Source organism: Canis lupus, chromosome 1 (assembly GCF_011100685.1).
Source record: "Canis lupus familiaris isolate Mischka breed German Shepherd chromosome 1, alternate assembly UU_Cfam_GSD_1.0, whole genome shotgun sequence".
In the NCBI taxonomy this organism is placed as follows: Eukaryota; Metazoa; Chordata; class Mammalia; order Carnivora; family Canidae; genus Canis; species Canis lupus.
Genome location: NC_049222.1, coordinates 35,266,196 through 35,291,926, shown reverse-complemented (window position 1 = coordinate 35,291,926; position 25,731 = coordinate 35,266,196). Strand labels below are relative to the sequence as shown.

Below are 25,731 nucleotides of genomic sequence, written 5' to 3'. Positions count from 1 at the left end.
TTAAAAATCGCCATGGTTAAAGATCTGATTAGAGTTCATTACAATGCAGTTGACATAGAAATTTGGTTATTTTTGTGACATTTAGCACTTTGAGATAATGACAAATCTGGACATCAGATTTCTAGGTGTTCCACATAATTTTTACAAACTTATTTTAAAAATGTATGTATATAAATATTATGTAAGAGAGTTTAATATCACTTATTTGACAATGTTTCCCATGTAATTTAACACAGCAAATAAGCCTCATTAATTTAATTCCTCATAAAAAAATTTCTTTTGAATGTCTCAGGAGCTCGCTAGAAAGTTTCAGCTAGATGTGGTCAACAGACTTCATTTTAGAATTTGATTTTAGGAAGTATGTAAAAAAAATCAAAAGATTTGAACATTTGATTAAATAGGATTATAGGTCATTATGAAACAATAATTACCTATTTAACCAAAGTGACAAGGAAAGATTTCAAAGGTAAATGCAGAAAGTCACATAGTTGTGAACAAAATTTAGTTTCTTTAACATTAGGACTAATTTTCCTAAGAAATCATAGAGTTGATAAACATAGGAAATTATCTGGCAAACAGTCATTGTTTTTAGGCAAACAAAAAGTAAAGAAAAATTTTTGTTTACAATTTCTTAAGAAGACCAGGCCAATGGGTCTAGAGAACTTTGTACTTTTTAACAAAGAGAAAACAAAAACTTTGCACCAATGTACTTTTGATATTAAAACTCATTTACTCATTTAAACTATTCTAGGCTTAGCCAGTACTGAGCACACATGAAATTTCTTTCCAAGGATTCTTTTCCATATATCTTCTACAACTTTTTTTTCACACATTTAGATTTTGTCCTAAAATTTCCCTCTTTAAATAACCAGCCTTACTTTAGACAAAACTATTTTTTCCCTTCAACAAATATATATTTTTATTCTTTTTTTAATTTATTTTTTATTTTTATTCTTTATACTTTTTCTTACCAAAAGCATGTATCTTACTTTTCTTACATAGTTGTTTCCCTTATTATTTCTAGTAGTCTTTACTGTATTTAGAGAATTCTTAATGCTTAGCAACCTTAATTGCTCCTGAAAACTAATAAGCAGTTGTGAACCTGTTACATAAGAATACTTTAGACTGTCAAATTTATTAATATATTTCATATCTTTAGAAAAGTGTTTTTCATAGTACAATCTTAGTTTCTTTCCTTCCTTCCTTCCTTCCATCCTTTTTTTTTTTTTTAAGTAGGCTCCACTCCCAGCATGGAGCCCATTGAGGGGCTCAAACTCACCACCATGATTTTAAGACCTGAGCAGAGATGAAGAGTCAAATGCCCAACTGACTGAGCCACCTGGTGGCCCAGAAGTACAATCTTTCAATAAAGCATAAAACATGTTTACTAACAGACCTAAATTTGTCTTTAGTTTCTTTATAAGATAAAAGTAAACATATATTCATTATTTTATCTTATTTATATCTATTTTAATTTACTTGTTCTTAATTATGCTTAGACCGTCCACAACACTTCACGAGGCATTAGACAAAGTCAATCAGTATTCAAAGGTTGTTTTTTTTGATGAATTTTGCATAGAGATATCATGAACTTATGTAACTTTTAGAAAACACAAGCAGAATAAAAGTTTTATATTTACTGCTGATAATTCTAAAGATAGGTCTATTTTAATTGAACCAGCAATCTTTTTTTTTAAGATTTTATTTATTCATGAGAGGGACACACACACACACACACACACAGAGAGAGAGAGGAGGCAGAGACACAGGCAGAGGGAGAAGCAGGCTCCATGCAGGGAGCCCGATGTGGGACTTGAACCTGGGTCTCCAGGATCACCCCCCGGGGCCCAAGGCGGTGGTAAACCGCTGAGCCACTGGGGCTGCCCCGAACCAGCAATCTTAAATTAGCTTTAATACCAAATATTTTCCCAGATCATGTGAACTTGAAAAACATTTGGGTTAGTTTCTATCTTTCTGAGTTTTAGAATGTCCAAGCCTTACAAATGTGTGCCTTTGAACCAACTAAATAAAGTTCTTTTACAAATTAATTTTAGCAATACCATCCAGAGGTAGAGAAGATATCTCACACGTATCACATACATGGACATGCACACATAATATACACAAATAAGATATAAACAAAATCATAATTTTTGTTTCTAGTAATATTTGTGAATAGGATATTACAGGCCCAATTTTAAATACCTTTCTCTCTCTCTCTCTCTCTCTCTTTTTTTTTCTTTTTTTTTTTTTTTGGTCTCAGGAGATTGTGGGCTCTGTTAACATTTCATAGATGTGATAAGATTTATAATTCCAAGGAACAGAGAAAGAATGTAAAAAATTTTTTTCTAGAGTTTCAGGGTAATTGCTATCTAAAATTTATTTAAAGTACAGAACAATTTTATTCCAAGGACTTGATTTTTTATAATATCTAGGGGAACAGGCAAGGTTTGGAGATTGGTAAAGGTAGGTGGCCTTTAACTTGTTTCTAGAGTTGTATTTCTAGTTTTGTAGAGGTTCATAAAATAAGGATAGTTGTTCCTACAGACAGCTTGAATATCAAGGGATTGGCCCATCTTTTAACTAAATTTGCCTCTTTATATCAAGGAGAACTTTAACTAAAATGGGAACCAAAAGATTTATGTCTTTGTAAAATCTGTAGAAAGCATTTTTATAAAACCCTTTTTTTCTGGGTACATAATTCAGGCTTCTATTAATGCCTGAATATTGTCTTCCTGCAGACATTTCTAGGAGGGCCTAGGAGAAATTTGGATCATTTATTTCCTCAGTGAAGGGAAGATTGTGAATATAGTCAAATAATCTTTCTGATTACTTTCTAAATTCAGTAGGATCTTTTGAAAATGAGGTAAAATGGCTTTATAATTTAAAAGACCTGCTGCTGCCCAAGGGACACAAATTTTTTTGCAGTGGTGGTGGGGTAGGGCTGGGGGTCTGGGTCAAACCTGCAAGTAACATTGTATAGGAATGTCTAAAGCAGGCAGAACCTGATTATAGAGCCCTGGAAGGTAGGGGCAAAGCAAACCTTATTGCCAGTCTTGGATGCTTTGGTTAAAATATTTTCTGGCTTTCAGCATTTCATGAGTAACCTATATACTTAGAACCTAGAGATTAGGCAAGAGTAATCTCTGTAAAATTTGAAGGAAAGGGAAGTTAAAAGAAGCAGGTTAAGCTGGATTTTTTAAAAATTTATTTATTTATTTATTTATTTATTTATTTATTTATTTATTTATTTATTTATTTATTTATTTATTTATGAGAGAGAGGGAGAAAGAGAGAGAGAGAGTGTACAAGCAGCAGGGGGACATGCAAACTCCTCCCTGAGCAAGGAGCATGACATGAAGCTCAACAGGGAGCTCAATCCCAGGACCCTGGGATCATGACTTAAAGTCAGATCTTTTTTTTTTTTTTTTTTTTAAGATTTTATTTATTTATCCATGAGAGACACAGAGAGATGCAGAGAGAGAGAGAGGCAGAGACACAAGCAGAGGGAGCAGGCTCCATGCAGGGAGCCCAACGTGGGACTCGATCCTGGGTCTCCAGGATCACACCCTGGGCTGAAGGCGACACTAAACCGCTGAGCCACCCGGTCTGCCCTGAAGTCAGATTTTAACCAAAAGAGCTACCCAGGTGCTCCGAGGCTGGGTTTTAAGAAAGGAATTAACATTGGATGTGGACACTTGTTTTTGAGTCTTAAGTTTAATTTCTACGCTTCTATCTTGTCAAGGGAGTCCGTTATAAGACTATAAGGCTAGCTGTTATACTAATAAGACAATTAAGAGCTTTTTATAAAAAATATATATATAGGGACACCTAGGTGGCTCAGTGGCTTAGGTGTCTGACTCTTGATTTCAGCTCAGGTCATAATCTCAGGATTATGAGGGCGAGCCCTGAGTCAGGCTCCACATTGGGCATGGATCCTGCTTAAGTTTCTCTCTCCCTCTAACTGACCCCCTCCACCATTCACATGCTCTCTCTCTCTCTCTATATATATATATAGACATATATATATAGAGAGAGAGAGTAATTTAATTGATCCATCATCCATCATCCAGCCATTGGCAAATAGGATCTATTAATAGTGACTCAAACCAATAAGCCTTTTAATGTCTTACCCAAAGACTCAAGTATCCAGAGAGGGCATAGATGATGTAGTAGCCCTAATGATCCAAAAGCCTACTCCTGAAATTAATCTAAAAAAACAAAGGCCTTTGCTGCATAGGCAGTAAGGATAGTGTAGTGAAAACAGGGTTTCTGGTCTCCCATGAAAATGTGAGATGCCTCCAGTCATAGATTCACTAATCTCTGACACCGAACAAATACTTCTGGAATGAGACTTTCCAGCACTACCAAGCAACAAAAGCTGAGACAACAAAGGTTCCTATGGTCTAGAACCTCTCATGATAAATATCCCCCAAAACTGGAACAGTCAGAGAGAGAGAGAGAGAGATACTTATTGAGGTGAATCTTGGTGGCCAGTAGAATAAAGGATCATAGATCTGGGAGGCTGACATGGTAAACAATCTTATATTCCACTGGCTGTATGACAGATATCTCAGGTCCTTTATTCTACTGGCCACCAAGATTCACCTCAATAGGTACACCCAGGTAAGTGCATCTTCACCCAGATGGTGGAAACCAAAGAGAAAATTCTTACCTGTCACAAACCACACTCTCAGAACATAGAACAAGACTAACAAAAAAATCTAATAGCTTTATCTAAGCCTTGGATCTCTTGGAACCAAACTAATACCTAGGAGTGATATGCCATGTCGTCAGGGAATATGTGTTGCTTTACAGTGTACCTCATGGCATGGAAATTTTCTTGAAGTTGGTGGGTATCCCAGTGTCAATCTAACCCATTCTGTGACCAACATATCTCACCACGGGAGTCTTCTTGAGCTGGTGAGCACTCTAACAGCTTTTAAATGTTTAGCCCATACCCACGAATTTTGCAGCTTTAACTTCTAAGTTGTCCCTTAGCCACAGATGACAAGCAACATAAAAGACACAAAGGAAAACAATTTGCCAACATATAGTATAACACCCAATTCTCTTGCTAATCTAAATTTACAAAGAGAAAAAGGACTCTCACCACTCTTGTTCCATTGGACTTGGCTCATAGAGATTCTGGGAGGCTGACATGGTAAATAATCTTATATTCCGCTGGCTGTATGACAGATATCCCAGGACTTCTCAGCTGCAGCAGTACTGGGATGAGATGCATCCAGTAAGTTCAAGTGTCCTGCTGATGATGCCAATTGTCAGGAAGCAGGAATTCTTGTCCCCTCAAGGTCTATCTAGCTAGACTAAGAATCAGATTGACTTGGGATAGGTCAACAGGAGAAAACTAAATTCAATCATATACAGAAGGAGAATCCACACAGGCATGGAAGTTCCAAAGAGAGTCAGGCAAAATGAGGTCTACATGTCATCCTGAACCAAGGAGAAGGGGGCGGGGGGTCTGGGACTTTACAGGGAAGGAATGCAGTTCACAGGGCAATCGGGAAGAGCAGATGTTTGGTAATTGGCTATTACCCCTGCCATACACTCAGATAAAACTTACCTCAGCTAGTAACTCTTATTCTGGGAAAGACCCCTAGTTTAGGAAGGGGCAAACGTTTCTCTTGAGCTCATAGGGTCTCTATTGCCTTCAGCTTAGGATAATCCTGATGCCAAAGTGGCTCATCTTGGGGAATCCTGCCCTCTGCCCCTAGAATAATAAAAATTATCACCCCATTTATCACTGAGGCTATTGCAATTGGTAGTGCATGTTCAGCAGATTCCCCGATCCCTCTCTTCCAGGAGAGCCCCTTGCTCTGGGAAGTTAGGGGGCCCTTATGGTGGAGCTGCGATCCTGGAGAGCCATTAACACTGCATCAAGAGGGGGAACTGCCCTTCTACCTGGGGTGCTGCTCCCATGTCTTTGCAGAGAGATAGGACAGTTGGTGTCATTTCCTTCTTTGTTCTTTCATAAAGCTCAATAATTAGAACCCAGTCCTTCATGGAAGGACTTCAACAAATATGCTTTAAGGGCTGCTCCATACCAGGCACTGCTTTAAATTCAGAAACTACAGAAACGTTGCCATCCCTGTCCTCAGGAAGCTACAGCCTAATGGGAACTAAGATCTGTGTGGTCCTAACTACAAAAGCATCAATGGAATCCTGTTATTGGTTGGAATGAGATGTTAATTGGAACACATGCTGGGTAGTAAAACATTTGGAAGGGAAGGCGGTGACGGAAAGCTGGGAGGAGGTGACATTTGAACTGGTCCATTAAGGGCCGAGAGGGGTTTTGCAGGAGCAGAAGGAATTCTGGTTTTACCCTAAAAGTACTTATGAAGGGGAGAGGTGAGCTTCTAATGATGTCCTTTGATTAATCATTCCAAGTTTCTGGCTGTTTTTCCCAAGCCTGCAGATTTCTTGAACATTCATGCGGTGGGTTTCACCTGAGAGCGTCATGTTTTTCTAACGCAGTGATTCTCAGAGTTTGGTGACCGGGACCAGCAACATCAGTGTCCTCTAGGACTCGGTTAGAAATGCAGATTCTGGGCTCCCAACCTGAATCGGACACTGTTGGGATTTCACCCGACAGGCCTCCAGGTGGACAGCCACAGTTCTAACACACCCAGAAGCCTGGTGGGCGAGTGGCGGTGGGGGGGGGGGGGGTGATACAGAGGCCCGAGAATGAGCTGGAAGGTCCTGGGTGACCCGCTGCAGGTTTCCCGCCTTGGCCTCGGGGTCCAGGGTTCCGCCGAGCCGGGTCGGTCGCGTTGCGCTCCCCCGCAGTCTGTCAGGGTCGTGCCGCTCCTGCAGAAGGCTGAGCTCGGTCCCCCGCACCCCCCGGGCGCACAGAGCGACTCGGAGAGCTGAGCGGCCTCGGGCCTGCTGGGGAGCACCGGGCGCCCCGGGGGCTGCAGCCACTGCCACGCCTGCGGGAGGGCTCCTCCGCCCCGACGGCGCCGTCAGGTGACCGCGGCTGGGCCTGCTCCGCCGGAGACGCGGAAGGACGCGCTGGGAGGCCGAGCGGGGCGCGCGGACATGCGGCCCCCGGCGGCCCCCGGGCTCGGCCCCGCGCTGCTCCCGCCGCTGCTGCTGCCGCTGCTGCTCCCGCCGCTGCTGCTCCCGCCGCCGCCCGCCGCCGCCCGCCGCGCGCCGCGCTACGACCCCACTTGGCGGTCCCTGGACGCCCGCCCGCTGCCGGCCTGGTTCGACCGCGCCAAGTTCGGCATCTTCGTCCACTGGGGCGTGTTCTCCGTGCCCAGTTTCGGGAGCGAGTGGTTCTGGTGAGCGCGCCCCTCCGCGGGCTTCCCCCGCCCCGCCCCGCCCCGCCCCGGCTACAGCCGGGCTCCCCCCCCGCCCCCCGCTCCCGCTCCCGCTCCCGGCCTCCGCGCCGCGGCCCTTCCCGGGCTGAGGTGCGCAGGGCGCCGCGGAACCGCCCGAGCGGGCCGCTCCCCGGCTCCCCCGCTCCCCCCCCGCTCCCCTCCCGCTCCCCGGCTCCCCCCGCTCCCCCCCCCCCGCTGCCCCCCAGCTCCCCGGCTCCCCCCGCTCCCCCCGCCGCTCCCCGGCTCCCCTCCCGCTCCCCGGCTCCCCCCGCTCCCCCCCCGCTCCCCCCCCCCCGCTCCCTGGCTCCCCCCGCTCCCCGGCTCCCCGGCTCCCCCGCTCCCCCCTTCCCCCCGCTCCCCCCCTTCCCCCCTCCCCACGCTCCCCTCCCACTCCCCCGCTCCCCTCCGGCTCCCCGGCTCCCCCCCGCTCCCCCCGCTCCCCGGCTCCCCCCCTCCTCCCCGGCTCCCCCCCCTCCCCGGCTCCCCCCGCCCCTCCTGCCCCTCGGCTCCCCCGCCTCGAGGCTGCCAGCGTCCTCGGCTGCACGGTCCGCTGTGGTCACCACGCTGTAGCCGCCCAGTGACCCAAATCAACCCAGCTGTGCGGGGGGCGCGGCAGGAGCGGCGAGGCTTGACTCAGGTTCACTTGGGCGTGCATCGGTTAGTTAGTTAGTTAGTTAGTTAGTTAGTTAGTTATTGTTCAATTTGCCAACATATGGCATAACACCCAGTGCTCATCCCCTCCAGTGCCCGTCACCCAGTCACCCCCACCCGCCTCCCCTTCCACCACCCCTAGTTCGTTTCCCAGAGTTAGGAGTCTCTCATGTTCTGTCTCCCTTTCTGATGTTTCCCACTCATTTTTTCTCCTTTCCCCTTTAGTCCCTTTCACTATTTTTTATATTCCCCAAATGAATGAGACCATAAAATGTCCTTCTCCGATTGACTTACTTCACTCAGCATAATACCCTCCAGTTCCCTCCACATCGAAGCAAATGGTGGGTATTTGTCATTTCTAATGGCTGAGGAATATTCCATTGTATACATAGACCACAGCTTCTTTATCCATTCATCTGTCGATGGACACCGAGGCTCTTTAAAGTCAAGATGTTACCACGTGTGGCTGTAGGAATTAAAAAAAGGTTCTAGAAGGAGGCCTAGTCAGTTAAGCATCTGATCTCAGCTGGGGCCTTGATCTCTGGTGCCAACTTCAAGCCCCTGTTGAGCTCTGCACTGGGTTCCCAGAGCCTACTTAAAAAAAATTCTAGAATGTTAGCCTAAAAAAATTCCCTATTAATAGATTATTATATGAAAAGTGCTGCACAAAATTGTTCTTTAGGCTCTCTTGAGATCTATGTAAAAATGCACATGTAATCTCTTACAATTTTTAATTGTTTCATATAACTTTGCCGATTAAATACTTCAGGTATTAAATTCTTCAAGATAGAAATGTTACAAATGTATACATATATAACATGCACACATATATAATATATTCTTGTGTAAAATAAGAAAATAAAGGAGTATTTAACTTGATTTTATACTATATACATAGTACGCATCCAATTTAATATATGCAATGTATAGTAGATACAATAGAGTATAAACTAGGTATTATATTAACATTACTTGTATACATTGTACCACTTTCTACTGAGACATTGACTATCTGCAAGCAGTAACCTTTTTTTTTTTTTTTAATTAAGTTAGGCCAACTGATGTCAAAGAACTGTGTAAACTATGGAGTACTATTCGTATACTCTTTTGAAATCAACTTGTAAAACAAGGGACTCTTTCTTTCCCCTCTATTGTATATAACCAGACATTTTTACTTCAGGATTTCATAAATCTCTGTTTGCAAGTTTACTGCTATAAGGCACTTTGAATTTATTTTTAAGTGTTTCAGATTAGCCAGATACAAAACCAGATTTTCTTCCCCTCATATCAAGATTTTCTTCCCTTCATAACATATAATAAATTATATGTTATCATTTTGTTTAAGCAGGAATATTAGGTATCATCTTAATTTTACTGTTGCCAACACCTTCACTTGTTCTTTGCTAGTGAATATAAAACATACATTTGGTGCTAGAAGAGGATTTGATGTTGAGACTAGTGCTGTACCAAAAATAACTAGTTTTGAGTCATATTATTCTTTGCAATGTTTTTTTCATTTTCTACAATTAAACACAGGGTTGTTTATTTTGACCTCAATAAAGATACTGCTTATATAAAACTAACTAGAGAGTGCCAGGTGGCTCACTCAGTTGGTTAAGCCTCTGCCTTCAACTAGATCATGATCCTGGTGTCCTGGGATCCGGTTCCACATCGGGCTTTCTGCTCAGCTCGGAGTCTGCTTCTCCCTAAGCCCATCCGCCCTGTTCATGTTCTCTCTCTCTCTCTCAAGAAAAGAAAAAAGTGTTAAAAAAAAATAACTAGAATATATTTCTGATGGTCTGGAAAAAAAATCTGTGAAAGATTTTTTTAAAAAGCTTTTATTTATTTGAGAGAGAGAGTGCACAAGTAGGGGGAGGAGCAGAGGGAAAGAGAGAGGCAGACTCCGTGATGTGTGTGGAGCCCTACCCAGGGCTTGATCTCACAATCTTGAGATCATGACCTAAGATGAAACTAAGAGCCAGACACCTAACCTGCTGAGCCATCTGGATGCCCCAACCCTGTAAAAGATTCTTTAATTATCTATGATTTCCCTCTGTGTCTTCTCTAAATCTCTGCTCCGCACCCTAATTTGACTCAGGACAGTCAATGGTGGAGATAAGTATATCTGACTGTCCTTAATGGGAATTCAAGCCCACATATAAAGGATGGATTGTTTACAGTAAGTGCCTCTTTTCATCTCTACTAGTATGGAATTTGAAAAGTAACTAGACTGTAGTAGAGAATGCAGGTTCAAATTAAACCTTGTTGGGAGAAAAAGAAATCCTTTATCCTTGTTCAACTTTCTGTCCTGTCCCAGTTTCTCTTTTGTAGTTCAATTTAAAATGCAAAAATGCATCATGGATCAATTAGGATACTTTCATTTCAAGGTACAGGAAACCTAAATAAATGATGTAATAATAGGGGTTTGTTTTGTTTTTTCTTTTTTCCCAAGACAGCAATAAATTTAGAGGCAGTTGTCTCATTGATGAAATCAAAGAACTAACCTATTTCGGTCATCCTCAGCTTGTTGACTTGTCCCTTCATGGTCACATGGTGACAGCCAGGCATTGCTTCACACAACCTTGTCCAAAGGCAGGAAGGCCTTGCTCAGAATGAATGCATAACAAGTAATCCTTAAAGGCTGAGTCAATATATTAAAATAACAGTATCATCTTAATTTTACTGTTGCCAACACCTTCACTTGTTCTTTGCTAGTGAATATAAAACATGCATGTTATCTTCCTTTTGAAGACTGTGGCTGATGTTGCAAAGGACTATATAAAGATACATACTACATGCTGTGATTTAACCATGAAGAATTAAGAGCAAATAGGTGGTGGGGTAGTCTAGAATGTTCAGAGGAATAGATGGAAAATGAAAGTTTATATAAGCTTTCTTTAAGGCAAAGTCAAACTAATGGGGAAGTGAGAAAGAATCTAGGTAATATTTGAGTAAGGGGGAATTTGTAAAGGGAGCTGGGGCAATTATTTCAAATGTTTATATGTATGCTTTATATGTTGTTTCTCTTTCTCCCTTTAGGTGGTATTGGCAAAAGGAAAAGATACCGACATATGTGCAATTTATGAAAAATAATTACCCTCCTAATTTCAAATATGAAGATTTCGGACCACTATTTACAGCAAAGTTTTTTAATGCGAGCCACTGGGCAGATATTTTTCAGGCTTCTGGTGCCAAATACATCGTCTTAACTTCCAAACATCATGAAGGTAAATAAGTGCAACATTTACAAACACTGACAATTAATTATGAAATATAAAGTAGTTCTTTCAGAAGAAGAAACTAAAACACATGAAATCAGTTTTCTCTTAGGAGCAGCAGTTAGTGGCTACTGATGTTTGCCTGTAATTTAAAGGACCATATATTCCATCCAATTGAGAGGCATTAGGTTTGTAGAAGGATCAGACACCCTCACATAAAAACAAAAACAAAAACAAAAAAAAAGAAAAATCACATTTTGTTATGTGCATATTTAACGATATTTCCAAGATTTCATATGAAGCTATTTGAAGTGAGATGTGGGTTGCAGCTCCCAAGCTTATAATTAGAATTAGAATTGCCCTCTTAACTTTTTTTTAAGCCATAACTTAACTTTTAACTTTTTAAAAAAATATTTTATTTATTCACCTATTTGAGAGAGAGAGAGAGAGAGAGAGAGAGAGAGAGAGAGAGTGGGAGGAAGGGCAGAGACAGAAGATCTCAATCAGACTTTGTGCCCAGCCCAGAGATCATGACCTGGGCTGATACCAAGAGTCTGACACCTCACTGTGACTGAGCCACCACTTTCCTTTCATTATACCTCTGTAATGCATTCTGGGAAGGCTCCATCACCATGGGGATTGTGCTTATGTAGTCTTGTGTCATAACTGACACACTTTGCTGCACTTTTGGCCAACTCTTAGATGGCCAAATGGTGGACAATTTGCTAGTGATGAAAGTGACACAGATCACCTGGAAGGAAATCTGTGGACCTGTAATGGTGCCCATAAATGTCAGAGGTGGCAGAAGAATATCCAAAAGGAAACACAGTGGTTGTATTCATCAAGGTTCTCCAGAGAAACAGAACCAGGTGGAAGTATGATAAATAAAAAGAGATTTATTATAAGAAATTGGGTCAAGGAGTTGTGGAGATGAGAAGTCCAGGCCCAGGAGAGCTGGCAATATAGTTCTAGTCTTGAGTGTAAAGGTCTGAGAACCAGGAAAGTGGATGATGATTTAGGTTCTAGTCCAAGTCTAAGCCCCCAGGCAGGAGAAAGTGTGAGGTCAGACAGGCAGAGAGAGTTCTTACTCAGTCTTTTATTCTGTTTAGGTTTTCAAAAATTGGCTGAGGCCTACCCACACTGGGGAGAGCAATCTGTTTACTCAGTCTACCTATTTAAATGTTAACCTCATGCAGAAACACCCCTGTGGACATACCCAGAAAAATATTTAATCAAATATCTGGGCACCCCGTGGTTTAGTCAAGTTGACACATAAAATTATCCATCACAGTGGTCCTACATTAATAGGAGAGTTTCCACCCATTACTGTTCCAGTATCCAAAAGATCCAGGAAACATCAATAAATTGTTACTATTCCAACCACATGTTACTTCATTTGACAATTTCCTTTGCATGGCCATCTTTGCCTTGGTATGAGCAATTTTGCCTCAGTGCTTTCTCCACGAGTAGGGAGGGGAATAGAAGGGAAGAACCCAAACCAAATATCTGCAATTATCTTAGAATACTCTTCCCTTTGGGTACATTCTAGTGGCTTAATGACTTTTTCCTATAGATGTTTCTATTACTGAGGTAGATATTTAAAAAGTGTATTTGCTTGTGAACATGCTGATTTTCTGATGTCTATGAACTCATTAAGTTGTATGGCACAAAGTATTACATAGTGAGATTATTTAAAAATAAAATAACTTTTAATGCTACCTTGAGGACAAATAATGAAGCCCACATTTGTAAACTTTCTAGGACTCATGTTTTCATTGCTTTATGGGAAAAAAAAAAACCACTGAGCTTAATAGACAGGAAGATCTCTCTGTGAGCTTTTATGGTGGTGACAAAGACCCTTGTGGTTTTTTTTTAAGATTTTATTTATTTATTTATGAGAGAGAGAGAGAGAGAGAGAGAGAATGAGGCAGAGACACAGGCAGAGGGAGAAACAGGCTCCATGCAGGGAGCCCGACGCAGGACTCTATCCCGGGTCTCCAGGATCAGGCCCTGGGCTGAAGGCGGTGCTAAACCGCTGAGCCACCCGGGCTGCTCCCCCTTGTGGGTTTTAGTACTGTCTGGCAAATAGAGACTGTCAACTTGAAACATTTATTATTATTTTAAGTAATCGCTACAACCCAACATGGGGCTCAAGCCCACAACCTTGAGATCAAGATTTGCATGCTCTACTGAGTAAGCCAACCAGATACCTCCAAACTGAAATATTTTGAATAGGACTTTAAATATTGGCACTGCGTTGAAGCTTACTACAACCACCTTTGGAACAAGAGTGAGCTGTTTTAAAAGCTTCTTGAAAATGAATCTGAAGACTGTCAATCTTAAACTTATGCTACTTTATGAGAGTAGATACAAAGTGCCTTATGTGTATCTATTCTTAAAGATTCATTTAGATTTCAGTGGGATAGTAACAATGTACTTATGCTCCTAGGCACTAATTAAATTTTGAGGCTTTTATATTATTTCAATGTATATAGAATTTCTAATGTTTTTAAACAGAATAATCTAAATGCAAATGTTTTTTAAAATATTTTATTTACTTATTCATGAGAGAGACAGAGACGCAGACATAGAAAAAGGGAAAAGCAGGCTCCTTGTGGGGAACTGATGCAGGACTTGATCCCAGGACCTTGGGATCATGACCTGAACCGAAGGCAGATATTCAATCACTGAGCCACCCAGGTGCCCCCAAATTCGTTTTAAAATATGAATCATGTCAAAGTACTTATTTAATGGCAGACACATTATTTTTCTTACCCACTTAGTTGGTAGGTAATTTCAGTAATTTAAAGAGAAACCTCTAAGTTTATGAATTTAGAGAAGGATGAGATTACAAATGGGAATATTTTAAAGTATAGAACTACTGGGGAGTAGTGTCTTTTCCCCTTCTGGTGCTAAATGATGAACGATGAGGTGAAAGATTTACTATTAGATATGGATCACCAGTATTCTAAGACTCATGCTACATAAAATTATCCCCAAATCAGGAAACGTACTTTGATCTTTGGTTTAGGAGACAAGCAAGACTTTTGCAGGAGTGCATGTCAGGATCTTTATTATAAGTAGTAGCAGTCATCGTTTAGCATGGTAGACATGGAAGATGTTCCCATCTTAGCTGTAATCTGCTTGTGTTGATTGTTGATTTTATGCGAGACCCTGTGCTAACAGTTGGCTGGGGGATATATCAGGGAACACTGCAGGTTTCATGCTGCCCCTCAAGAGGCTTATATTCTAAGAGGAAAAATATAGGAGATACATCAGACTACACAGACTACAAAGGGGTACCCAGAAAGTTAATTAAAAAAATCTTGGCTCCACCTTGTTCAAATTCTCATTTGTTGCTCGTATAAAAGCAGAACGTGTGTATGAAAGAGTGCCATAACACAGTTGTAAAAGTTTCTGTATGTCACATGTACTATCTAATTTGTTTTGGCATTTGTATAGGTGGAAATTTGCTAAACAGGTTCACATTCTCACAAAGACTCAATATAATTGTGCAGGCTTTACCTTGTGGGGCTCAAAGTATTCCTGGAACTGGAATGCTGTAGATGAGGGGCCGAAGAGGGACCTCGTCAAGGAACTTGAGGTGGCCATTAGGAACAGGACCGATCTGCGTTTTGGACTGTACTATTCCCTTTTTGAATGGTTTCATCCACTCTTCCTTGAGGATAAGTCCAGGTCATTCCAACAGCAACAATTTCCAGTTTCTAAGATGCTGCCAGAACTCTATGAGTTAGTGAACAAGTATCAGCCAGAGATCCTGTGGTCAGATGGTGATGCAGATGCCCCTGATTACTACTGGAACAGCACAGGCTTCTTAGCCTGGTTATATAACAAAAGGTGTGTATGCTATTAGATTGCTGTAATGACCCTAAATGTTCCACATACATGTATAATGTTTGAGTTCCCTTGCTTTGTGAAATACTCCCTTTCAGGTTCATCTATGGTGTGAGGTAGGAGGAAATCCTTGTAAATAATGTCTCTTAGATATATCAGATTTTACTCAGAGTAATCAGTCAGTGAGAGTTACAAATCAGGAGTCAAATACAACTCAACAGTCTGATTTTGAAATCACTAAAATCACAAAAAAAATGGAATCACTAAAAAAAAATAAAATAAAATCACAAAATCAAGAACTTTGAAAACATTAATTTTGTGGGTCCCCCTTTTCATCTCCTATTCTGAGACAATTCATAACTTTGTGATGCTGTGCATTTTAATTCCTCTTTTCCTTCTTTTTATCTTCTGACTCTTTGATCCTCTTTGCTGCTCCGTCACTGTCACTCTTGTCTGTCTCCTCCTTTCCTACATCAGCACTCTCACTTCCTATTCTTTACCTGTTGCTTTCCAGCAATGTTCCAGACTGCTCCATTAGAACAAGGAGTTCTGGGTGAGGTCTTCTATTAGGCTTAAACCACATGGACCAAATTTATATTTGTAACTAGAAAATACTCGGTATAGTGCTCTGAAGTCCAGGAGTGTTCTACGTGTGTTCCCTGGACACACACGTAGGTGCACATAAGAATTGTGGGGAGCTCTTGATACTTATAGCAGCAGTGTCTTCAGGTACTTCTAAAGGGTAAGGAGTGGGAATCGGTCACTTCAGCTTGGAAGTCAAACTCTCTTTTATGTGGGGAGGTGCAGGAGCTCTGATAATAATACTATGGGGATTATTTCATGCCACTATAAATTCCATGGTGGCAACATTCAACTTTCTGAAGATTTTTCAACATCAGGCACAATTTTAAGAGAAAGGCTAGAATATATATATATATATATATATATATATATATATATATATATATATATATATATATGAGATTATTCAGTCCTAGGTGAGAAGAATGTTTTGAGTGTAAATTCACTTCTGGCTATCATTCATAATATGTGGGACAAGGAGCTTCAAATAATAGTATAATAGTCTTATAAGTGCTGTATGTGCTGGTTACTGAGCTAGGTGTTTTACATAAATTATTTCTGTTCTCATAACAGATGAGGAAATTGATTCTTCAGAGGAGTTAGGTCACTTACTTTGGGGCAGGGAGCTTAGAAAGTGACAGAGCCAGGATTGCAACCAACACAGGTATTTGACTTCAAAACCATGTTCTTTGCATTATATTATGCTATGATTATTTTTAGGAGTGGATTTCAGTTAGATCTCTTTTCAGTGATATTTCCCTTTATGTAAAATATTTTACATTTTATTTAAAAATTATATTTCAGCCCAGTTCGGGACACAGTTGTCACCAATGACCGGTGGGGATACGGTACCATTTGTAAGCATGGCGGCTATTATACCTGCAGTGATCGTTACGACCCAGGACATCTTTTGCCTCATAAATGGGAAAATTGCATGACAATAGACAAGTTTTCCTGGGGCTACAGGAGAGATGCTGGGATTGATGACTATCTTACAATCAAAGAGCTAGTGAAGGTACAGTAAAACTTCTGGTGACTGTTAAAATAATATTCTTAATTGTGTGAGTGTGTGAAAATTATTTTTTATGATTTATATAGGTCAGTGGTCTGTATTTTATTCTATTTTCTGTTCTTCTGGATACTGATTACATACGCAGGTGTAAGCACATAAATGCAACATATTATTAACACATTCACAGTGGAATTGTTTCGTCTACCTAATTATTTATTCTTAATTTTTTAGCAACTTGTAGAAACAGTTTCATGTGGAGGAAATCTTTTGATGAATATTGGGCCCACACATGATGGCACCATTTCTGTAATTTTTGAGGAGCGATTGAGGCAAATGGGGACCTGGCTGAAAGTCAATGGAGAAGCCATTTATGAAACCCACCCTTGGAGGTCCCAGAGTGACGATATCACCCCAAATGTGTGGTAAGTTCTTGTTACCAAGTACTATTTGATGGAGGAAGGCATCTAAAATTTCTCAGAGATATAAAGAGAAAAGTAGTATAAAAAAGGAAATTGGATGCATGCCTATTTATACAAATCACTTTCCAAACTTCAGAAGAAATGAGCATGTTTTTGAACACTTATTGTTTATCAAATTGAGCTTAAATCTTCTCTGGAAACTTCCTAATAGTGGGCAAACTTTAGTGAAAAATAGTCAGCTCTTATAAAAATTATAAGCCATTCAGAAACATGAACGATGTTGAGTGGGTTAATACAAAAGGAAGATTTCTGTTTAGTCATTTAATTCTCATTTTTGCAGTGTTCCATCTTATGAAATTAGCTAAAGAGAGGTGCCAAAGGGCAGAAAAAAATATTTGAAATCAGCCCAAATAACAGCATTATTTTAACTGAGAAAAGAACTTATAATTTGTTCACCTTGTTCTAATAAATCTAACCTGAATTTTTTAAATTAATCATTTTAACTTGCTAATTTTTCTTTTAACTAAAATTTTCTTTAAGAAGTCTTCCTTCAGGCTAATGTCTGAGCTTTGCAAGGTTCCATGTGCCTGTGAGTATCTGAACCACACTCTGCAAATATGGTGGTTTCTGATGTGGTGTCTTAAAATACATAAATAAAAAGTAGCAACAGTGAAGCTTTAAAAAATTCACCTTTCATTGTCACCAGGTGAATACAGCTGACCAAGTATAAATCAGAAGATTAGACTAAATGTCTTTCTTTGATCTTACTTGACTTATGACTTAAAACTAATTGTCAACTCACTGAAGATAATAAAGTAAAGCCATCTAGACAGAAGCAACTAATTGTAGAATTTTAGAATGTCTTGGGGAAGCCACAGTGAGAACTCGATACCAATCATTCATTTTACAGAAACTAGTTTAAATCTGGTTTTAAAATTTGTATTGGGCATATATTTGACAACAGGGGGTCTGATCACAATCTCACAATTATTAACCATTTTTCCATTAAATTTTATTTCAATAAATAAAAATGAAAGCCAAATATTTAACAAGGGCTGTGAAGCCCCTTGTCTGACTCCTGTGGACTTTGCCAACCACATGTGGCCCCCATTCCCCACTGGAGCTCTTTCCTGTACAGTGCATGCTGCCCCTCCTTTCTGCAGTCATCTGTAGACTCTCAGGTTCTTATAATCCTTCAAGATTTCAGCCCTGGCTCACTGTCACTGTCCCCAGAACTACTCTTCACATCACTTTTAGTGATTTGAATACCTATATTCACATTTCTTTTATTTTTATTTATTTATTTATTTATTTTTATTTTTATTTATTTATGATAGTCACAGAGAGAGACAGAGAGAGAGAGGCAGAGACATAGGCAGAGGGAGAAGCAGGCTCCATGCACCGGGAGCCCGATGTGGGATTCGATCCCGGGTCTCCAGGATCGTGCCCTGGGCCAAAGGCAGGCGCTAAACCGCTGCGCCACCCAGGGATCCCTCACATTTCTTTTAATTTGCTGACCTCTGGGTTCCTGTTCTCTCTCTTCTGGGATCTTGTCCACTCTACCTTTGCTACGCCCTATTTCGGTCATGCCCTGGATCCTGCATTACCAAGAATTGCACCTTTTCCATGCTCTCAGTTTGAAGCATTCTGTTGTGTTCCACCACCTTTTATATTTCAGCTCACTCCACACAGCACTTTGGTGTCTGATCCACTAATGATACCATCTGTGACTCTTTTTTTTTTCTCTCCCTCAGCCCTCTTCCTTATCCAGGTCAGATTCTGTGGCTTGTCACTCCACTGCATACGTTCTTTCTCTATTGTACTCACTTGACTTTGATCAAAACCTCACCTTTGGTTAAATTTAGCTCTCCTTATTCCATGACTGACCATGGGTAGCTACATGTGACTGAAACACACAGACATAGACACACACCCACTCACACATATTTCCTGGTGTCCTGGATCCCATCCCAGATTAGGCACTCAAGGATATTATTCTAGTGGTTCTCTCCCGCTCATCTTAAATTTTCCCTCTGTTAGATCCTTTCCTGTCAGTATACAAATGTGTTATTTCTTACATCTTAAAAAAATACTCATGGAATGCCCGGGTGGCTAAGTGGTTGAATGTCCCCTTTGGCTCAGGTCGTGATCCTGGGGTCCTGGAATCGAGTGCTGCAGCAGGCTCCCCGCAGGGAGCCTGTTTCTCCCTCTGCCTATGTCTCTGCCTGTCTCTCATGAATAAATAAATCTTTAAAAATAACAAAAAACCTCTTTAGCCTTTAGATTTCCAGGCATCTCCCCATTTCACTCCTTTCTTTTAGAGTAAAATATGGTAAAACAATTTTTTTTTTAATATGTTAACTCCAATTTCTTGCTCCAGTTTCCTCTTGCCCCCACTCTGGTCAGGCTTCCACCCCCACACTTCATAAAATTGTTGTTACCAAGGCCCTTGATAACCCATCCTTCGCAATCTAGGGTCACTTCATGGTTCTTGTTTTCTGAGTTTATGGCAGCATCTGACTCTGTTGATTGCCATATCTTCTTGTTGGCTGCTCCTTCTTAAATGTCTTGCTAGTTCCACCTCCAGTTACCACTAAACCTTCAAATACCCTGAGGCTTAGTCCTTGGACTTCCATTCTTCCTATTTATCTTTATTCCCCACGTCCATTCTATTTATTCCTCAGGTGAGCACATCCATTTTCACAGATTGAAGTGCCTCTTAATACCAATGGCCTCTACAGTGCTCATCTCTTTTCTTGAACTCTACTCATATCTTCAGCTTCCTAGTCAGCATTTCCTCATGGAGGTATAAGCACCAAAACTGAGGTCCTAGTTTTTAAATTTTGCTCTACACCAGCTCTGTGTACAATCTTTCCCAACTCAGTTAATGGCAGCATCATCCTTTTAGGTGGTTGTGAGGCCAAAAATCTTGGGAGTCCTTAGTTCTCCTTTTATATTTCACAGCCAATCCATCAGCAACTATCATCATCTTTCTCTTTGAGGTATACTTAGAATCCAACCACTTCTCATCCTCTCTTGTGGCAACTCTCATCTTTTAAGTCTCTATTATCTCTCCCCTGGATTCTTTCAGTAGCTTAAGTGATCTTTCCATCCTTGCTCCTTTCTGCTGTAAAACTTTTTAAATAATAAAGCTAGGTTACGTCACTCTTATGCTCAAATTCTTCCAGTGGCTTCCAATCTTAGAGAACAAGCCAGGACTAATAGAGGCTTACAAGGTCCTAGAAAAACTGGCTTCTTGGGGTGTGTGGGTGGCTCAGTAAGTTAAGTGCCTGCTTTTAGCTCAGATCATGATCCCAGGGTCCTAGAATCTAGCCCATGTAGGGCTCCCTGCTCAGTGGGGAGTCAGCTCCTGTCTCTCCCTCTGCTCCTCACCCACTCATTCTCTCTCTCAAATAAAATCTTAAAAAAAACAAACAAAAAACCAACCTGGCTCCTTGCTGTCTCTGATCTTGTCTCCCATCCTATCCCTCATTCCTCTCCTTCTGTCTTCCTTGCTGCCATGTCAACAGGCCAAGCATACTCTTGCATGAGGACTTCTGTGCTTGCTATTCTCTCTTCCTCCAAATACTCACATAGCTCCCTCACATTCTTCAGGTCTCCTCAATGCCACTTCCTCAAAGAGGACATCCTTGATGATTAGATTTAAAATAACACCTATACCCCTCCTTTCTAACCTAGCATGCTCTGTCCTCACCTGGCTTCAGTTTGCTCGATAGCACTTAATCATCACCTGTTCATTCTAATTTTTCCCACTATCATATAAGATCCACGAGGACATGTTCAGTGCTATGTCTCCAGCTCTAACAGTGATTAGGATTTTAAGATTTCAATATGTATTTGTTGAAAAATTAAGTAAAAGAATGAGTTGTTTCCTTTGTCTAGAGCTTATTGTTTTTACGTTTTCTCCTTTTCTCTCATTCATCCTTTAAGTTTCAGATTAAATATCATTTTCTTGGAGAGGCTTCTTGCTGATGGTCTAATCTGAAGAGATCCATCCCTCTGTTATGGTCTTTCACTTTCTATTTCTTTCATTGTGCTTGTCAAAACTCACAGTGATGTTATCTATGTGATTATTGAACGTCTGTCTTCCTCATTCTAGTCTAAGCTCTGTAAGAACAAAGAACAAACTGTGTTTTGTTTTCTGTTGTATTCCTAACACCAGCCTCAGTACTTGGCCCAGCATTGACACATACATGCTGATGAGGGAATATGAAGATTTGAATTAGCAGGTAGAAAGCCATTTACTCTTGCATTTTACCTTCTTTGCTCCTATTTCCCTGCCTATTTTCAGCCCCATGAGAACTGTCTGATGAATATTAGAAAAATGTCTGTCCCTTTTAGTAGAGGGGAAGAAGGGGAAGGAGTTACTAGTATATTATGATTTATAATGACAAGTATATATTTGGTCTTATCTCCATTTCTGGCACAGAGCTCCTAAAACTCTTGGAATTTCCTGAGTGATGAGAACTATAAAGATTTCTTTTATGTTGCCAAGGTGACTTTTTCACTTCACCAAAGGGTGAGGCTGGTTGCCAGGAGATCCCACCTTGCTATTACAGGGTTGAATCTTACAGGAACCTTCAACCTCCAGGTTGAGGAGAGAAGCTGGAGGTTGAATCCATCACCCATGGCCAATGGTTTAATCAATCATACCCATGTAATGAAGTCTCCATAAAAACCCAAAAGGATGGGGTTCAGAGAGGTTCAAGATTGTTGGGAGAATGTGCACCTGGAGAGTTCATGGATGGTCCAAGCCCTTTCCCCATACCTTGCCCTAAGCATCTCTTCCCTCTGGCTGTTTCTGAGTTTTCTCCTGTTATAATAGACTGGTAATCCAATAAGTAAAATGTTTGTGAGTTCTGTGAACTGCTGTAGAAAATCGAACCCAAGGAGAATGTTGTTGGAACTTACCATCTGTAGCTTATGGGTTAGAGGACCAGGTGATAACCTGGACTTGTGATTGGTGTCTAAAGTTGAGAGTGGTACAGGCAAGTAGTCTTGTAGGACCAAATCCTTGACTGTGGAAATCTGGCACTATTTCCCAGTAGATAGTGTCAGAATTGAGTTGAAATTGCAGGACATCCAGCTGGTGTCTGAGAATTTCTTGGTGGGTTAGGGAACTCCTCTCCAGTCCCCAGCACACACGCTGGAATTGGGAACCCCCTTTGGGTGCTTTTTATTCTACCATGGAGTTATTTTTCTTTCCCTCTGCTAATAAACACATTGTTAAATATCTATTGCATGGAAGTGTCTCTGTAAAATAATTCCAACCAGACCTATAATGAGAAATATTACTCTGCTCTTCTCCCTTTTTAACCAGGTACACATCTAAACGTAAACAAAAATTGGTCTATGCCATATTTCTTGAATGGCCCACATCAAGAAGTCTATTTCTTAGCCAACCCATAGCTACTCTGGGAGTAACACAGGTAAGGAGATTTTATGTTTACTAATTGTCTTTATTTATGATCCTTTTATAACTCATAAGAGTACAGGTTTCCCCCACTATCTAAAAGCATTCCAATGAAACCTTTCATAAGCTGAAATGATATAAAGCAAAGGAGCATTTACCATTAATTTATATGGAAGTTTTTCTGAACAGTCTCAGAGCCCAAAGATAACCTCTCTTAGGCTCTTCTGATACCTTAGAACACATCTTGCTAATGGATGCACAAAACATTGAGATACAGCACAGATGCTCACAGACACAGTTCAAAGCTATGGTAGCTTGATGCTGAGATGCTGAGTGTAGGAAGGAACTTGCTGCCACTCTCATTGCTGCTTTGGGTGTACACTGCCTCTAAAATGGCTCTCTGCAAAACAAACACTGAATGCTATTTTTCCTTTTTTTTTTTTTTTTGTAAAAGTTGAATATCGTCTTCAGATTTCTTTCAGTTACAAAAACAGGTACTACTGTAGGTCTTTCATAAAAGTGAAGTGGCATAACACAAACTTTCAAAATGTGAGTGATACCTGTAATTTTAAAATGAACTTAATTAATGGCAATGTTTGGTCAAATCTTTGAGAATTTTCTTTCATTTCCCAGAAAACAAAACTTTTAATAGATTTTTAAAAAGATTTTATTGAGAGAGAGAGAGAGAGAGAATGAGCAGGGGGGGGGGGGGGGCTGAGGAAGAGGGAGAAGCAGACTCCCAACTGAGCAAGGAGCCTGATGTGGGACTTGATCCTAGGACCCTGGGATCATGACCTGAGCCTAAGGCAGATGTTTAACTGACTGAGCCACCCAGGCGCCCCCAGAAAACTAAATTTATAAAACAGCTATTTTATCTCCATGAGTGTCAACATAAAATAGATATTCTTTTTCACAATTATTTTAGGTTGTTCAAGTTCTGCAAACATCCAAAATGATTCTGGAATTCATAAGTACATACATATATAAAATGAATTCACATTCTCCCCCAGACATCCCATCCCAGAATATATCTGAATAAAAGTAAGATGTTGTGGCCTTACTATTTTAAGGTCATTAAAAAAATTTGGAGAAAGTTAATCTAACAGTTGCAACCAACAGATCTGACATTGAGTTCATTTGGATATATTTTATAGCTTATTTTTAAGAAGCTGACAATTTCCTTGGACATAAATCATCCATATTCTTCTCCTTGTGTCATTTTCCATATTTCATTTCTAACACTGTGACTGATACCAAGCAGAAAGGAAGATGGAAGTTCAAATTTGATGTTTAATTACACCTTAGTAGCCTGGGTATGACATCATTTTTAAATTTTATCTATATGCTATTTGGCTCCTATTAATACTGTTATTGAAAAGTTCATGGGTTTTGTTTTTGTGTTGCTCTACGTGATAGGCAATGTTTTCTGGTTCAAAATAACCAGACATGTAGAAAATTATTTATATCTAAATCCACTTTGTATAAGACTAAGGATAAAACACAGTAATAATTGATCAGACTTATGTACTGTTGATGAGTTACTAGAAAATCTTAGGAGGAAGGGTAACCAGATGAGGGGGGGGACCCTTCTCCAAACATTCTGTGTAAGAACTACACAGGCCTTACATTGGATTGATTCCAGAGTCATTTTCCCTACTCTGACACTATTCAACCTGTACAATTCTTCTTTTCCAACACTTGCACACTTTTATATGAGAGGAATACAGAAGCAAGACATATGTATGCACTCATTTGGATCAAGGGTTAAAATAGCTTGTGAACTAAATAAAACCAAAAGATGAGTCTCCTGACTATAGTGTTTTAAAGAAATACCAGCCACTCTTTCCCAATAAAGTGGGTGAGCCAAAGAAATACATTTGGAAATATTTGTGTGTGTTTTTAATTTCAGATTAAACTGCTGGGACATGGACAGCCACTTAACTGGACTTCTTTGAAGCCAAATGGCTTATTGATACAACTGCCACATCTAACCTTTCATCAGATGCCCAGTAAATGGGGCTGGGCTCTGGCACTAACTAATGTGATCTAATTTGCAACAGAGAGGTTCATGCTGCAGGTACACCGAAGACTAGAAAATATCAGATTTCTATAATTGTAGCACACAGAGAAAGCAATTGTGAAACTGGTCAAGAAGACTCAAGTAATTATTTAGGCAAATCAGCCCTTTTGGCTCTTACTCATGTTTTTCCTAAATTAGCCATGTAATTGTTTTAACTCTTCAGTGTACTTTGCTATCAAAGTCTCTTCACATTGAATTTATCTCCATGTGCTATTAAGAAGTGGAGATTTCTGTTTACAGTAGCTAGGAACTGGTGGTGGTAAGGACTGAATTGTGTCTCAAATTCCCATGCTGAAGCCCTAACACCTAATGTGCCTTTGAAGAGGTAACTAAGATTAAATAAAATAAGAGAACCTGATCCAGTATGACTGGTGTCCTTATAAGAAGACAAAGAGCCACCATGGGTGCAAGCACACAGATGAAAGGCCACATGAGGACACAGGGAGGAGGCACCATCTTGCAAGCCAAGGAGGGGGGCTTTAAGACAAACGAACCAGCCAACACACTGGGCTCTCAGCCTTCAGAATTATGAGAAAACATATTACTGTGGTTTAAGCCACCTAGTCTGTGGTATTTTGTTATGACAGCCCTAGCAGACTAATACAGATGGTAGGTATATAATAAATTTGACCTAATTCATATTTTCAATGCTCATAGTAATTGTCTTTTTATCAAAAAAATTGCTTTTTTTCCCCTCTTGGTCATAAATCTGATGTATTTTTACTGTAGGTATTTTAAAACATACAAAGATGCTCAAAGCATTTTAGAAATGCTAAAGCCATTGTTTAGATCATGACTATTAATATTTTAGTAATATATTCTTTCAGGGTTTTGGAGGGGGAGTGATTGGAGTGTGGGATTGGAGGTATAGGCCAATTTTTGTAGGTGAGCTAATTTGAGCTCCAATTTAAGTTAATAAATATGTTTCCTATATGTGCCTTCAAGCAAATTGAATTTGAAAACCTAATTGAAAATTAGGAATTCTACTCAAATCTAAGAATGAAGCAAAATAATGAAGTAAAAATAATATTGATTTTGATGTAAATTTAAAGGAATACTGATTATAGAACTCGCTCTCCTCAACAAAAGATGTTTAATTGGCCAGGTCTTTATTTGAAGTACTGCAGGTTCTATTTT

The 25,731-nt window shown here is 40.2% G+C and overlaps 2 protein-coding genes across 4 annotated transcripts in view; one reads left to right on the top strand and one right to left on the bottom strand.

The window, feature by feature from the left end:
* The first annotated feature begins 7,059 nt into the window (after window positions 1–7,059).
* On the top strand, window positions 7,060–25,235 carry FUCA2 (alpha-L-fucosidase 2). The gene is made up of 7 exons (XM_038525479.1): window positions 7,060–7,304; window positions 11,034–11,221; window positions 14,731–15,070; window positions 16,454–16,664; window positions 16,893–17,083; window positions 22,422–22,530; window positions 24,424–25,235. Exons 1-7 carry the CDS (start codon window positions 7,060–7,062, stop codon window positions 24,562–24,564), a joined length of 1,425 nt encoding a protein of 474 aa, XP_038381407.1. The 3' UTR covers window positions 24,565–25,235.
* PEX3 (peroxisomal biogenesis factor 3) overlaps window positions 22,939–25,731 on the bottom strand; it is a 36,149-nt gene continuing 33,356 nt past the window's right edge. For all 3 annotated transcript variants that reach the window (XR_005353607.1, XR_005353605.1, XR_005353606.1), the window contains one exon: window positions 22,939–23,074. The gene's annotated coding sequence lies outside the window, so the exon portion shown is untranslated. The remainder of the gene's footprint in view (window positions 23,075–25,731) is intronic.

Excerpts from the sequence above, each read along its gene's own strand:
- FUCA2 (XM_038525479.1), top strand. The coding sequence starts at position 7,060 with ATGCGGCCCCCGGCGGCCCCCGGGCTCGGCCCCGCGCTGCTCCCGCCG. Across the intron at positions 16,665-16,892 it reads CAATCAAAGAGCTAGTGAAG|CAACTTGTAGAAACAGTTTC; the intron begins GTACAGTAAAAC and ends TTAATTTTTTAG. Across the intron at positions 17,084-22,421 it reads GATATCACCCCAAATGTGTG|GTACACATCTAAACGTAAAC; the intron begins GTAAGTTCTTGT and ends CTTTTTAACCAG.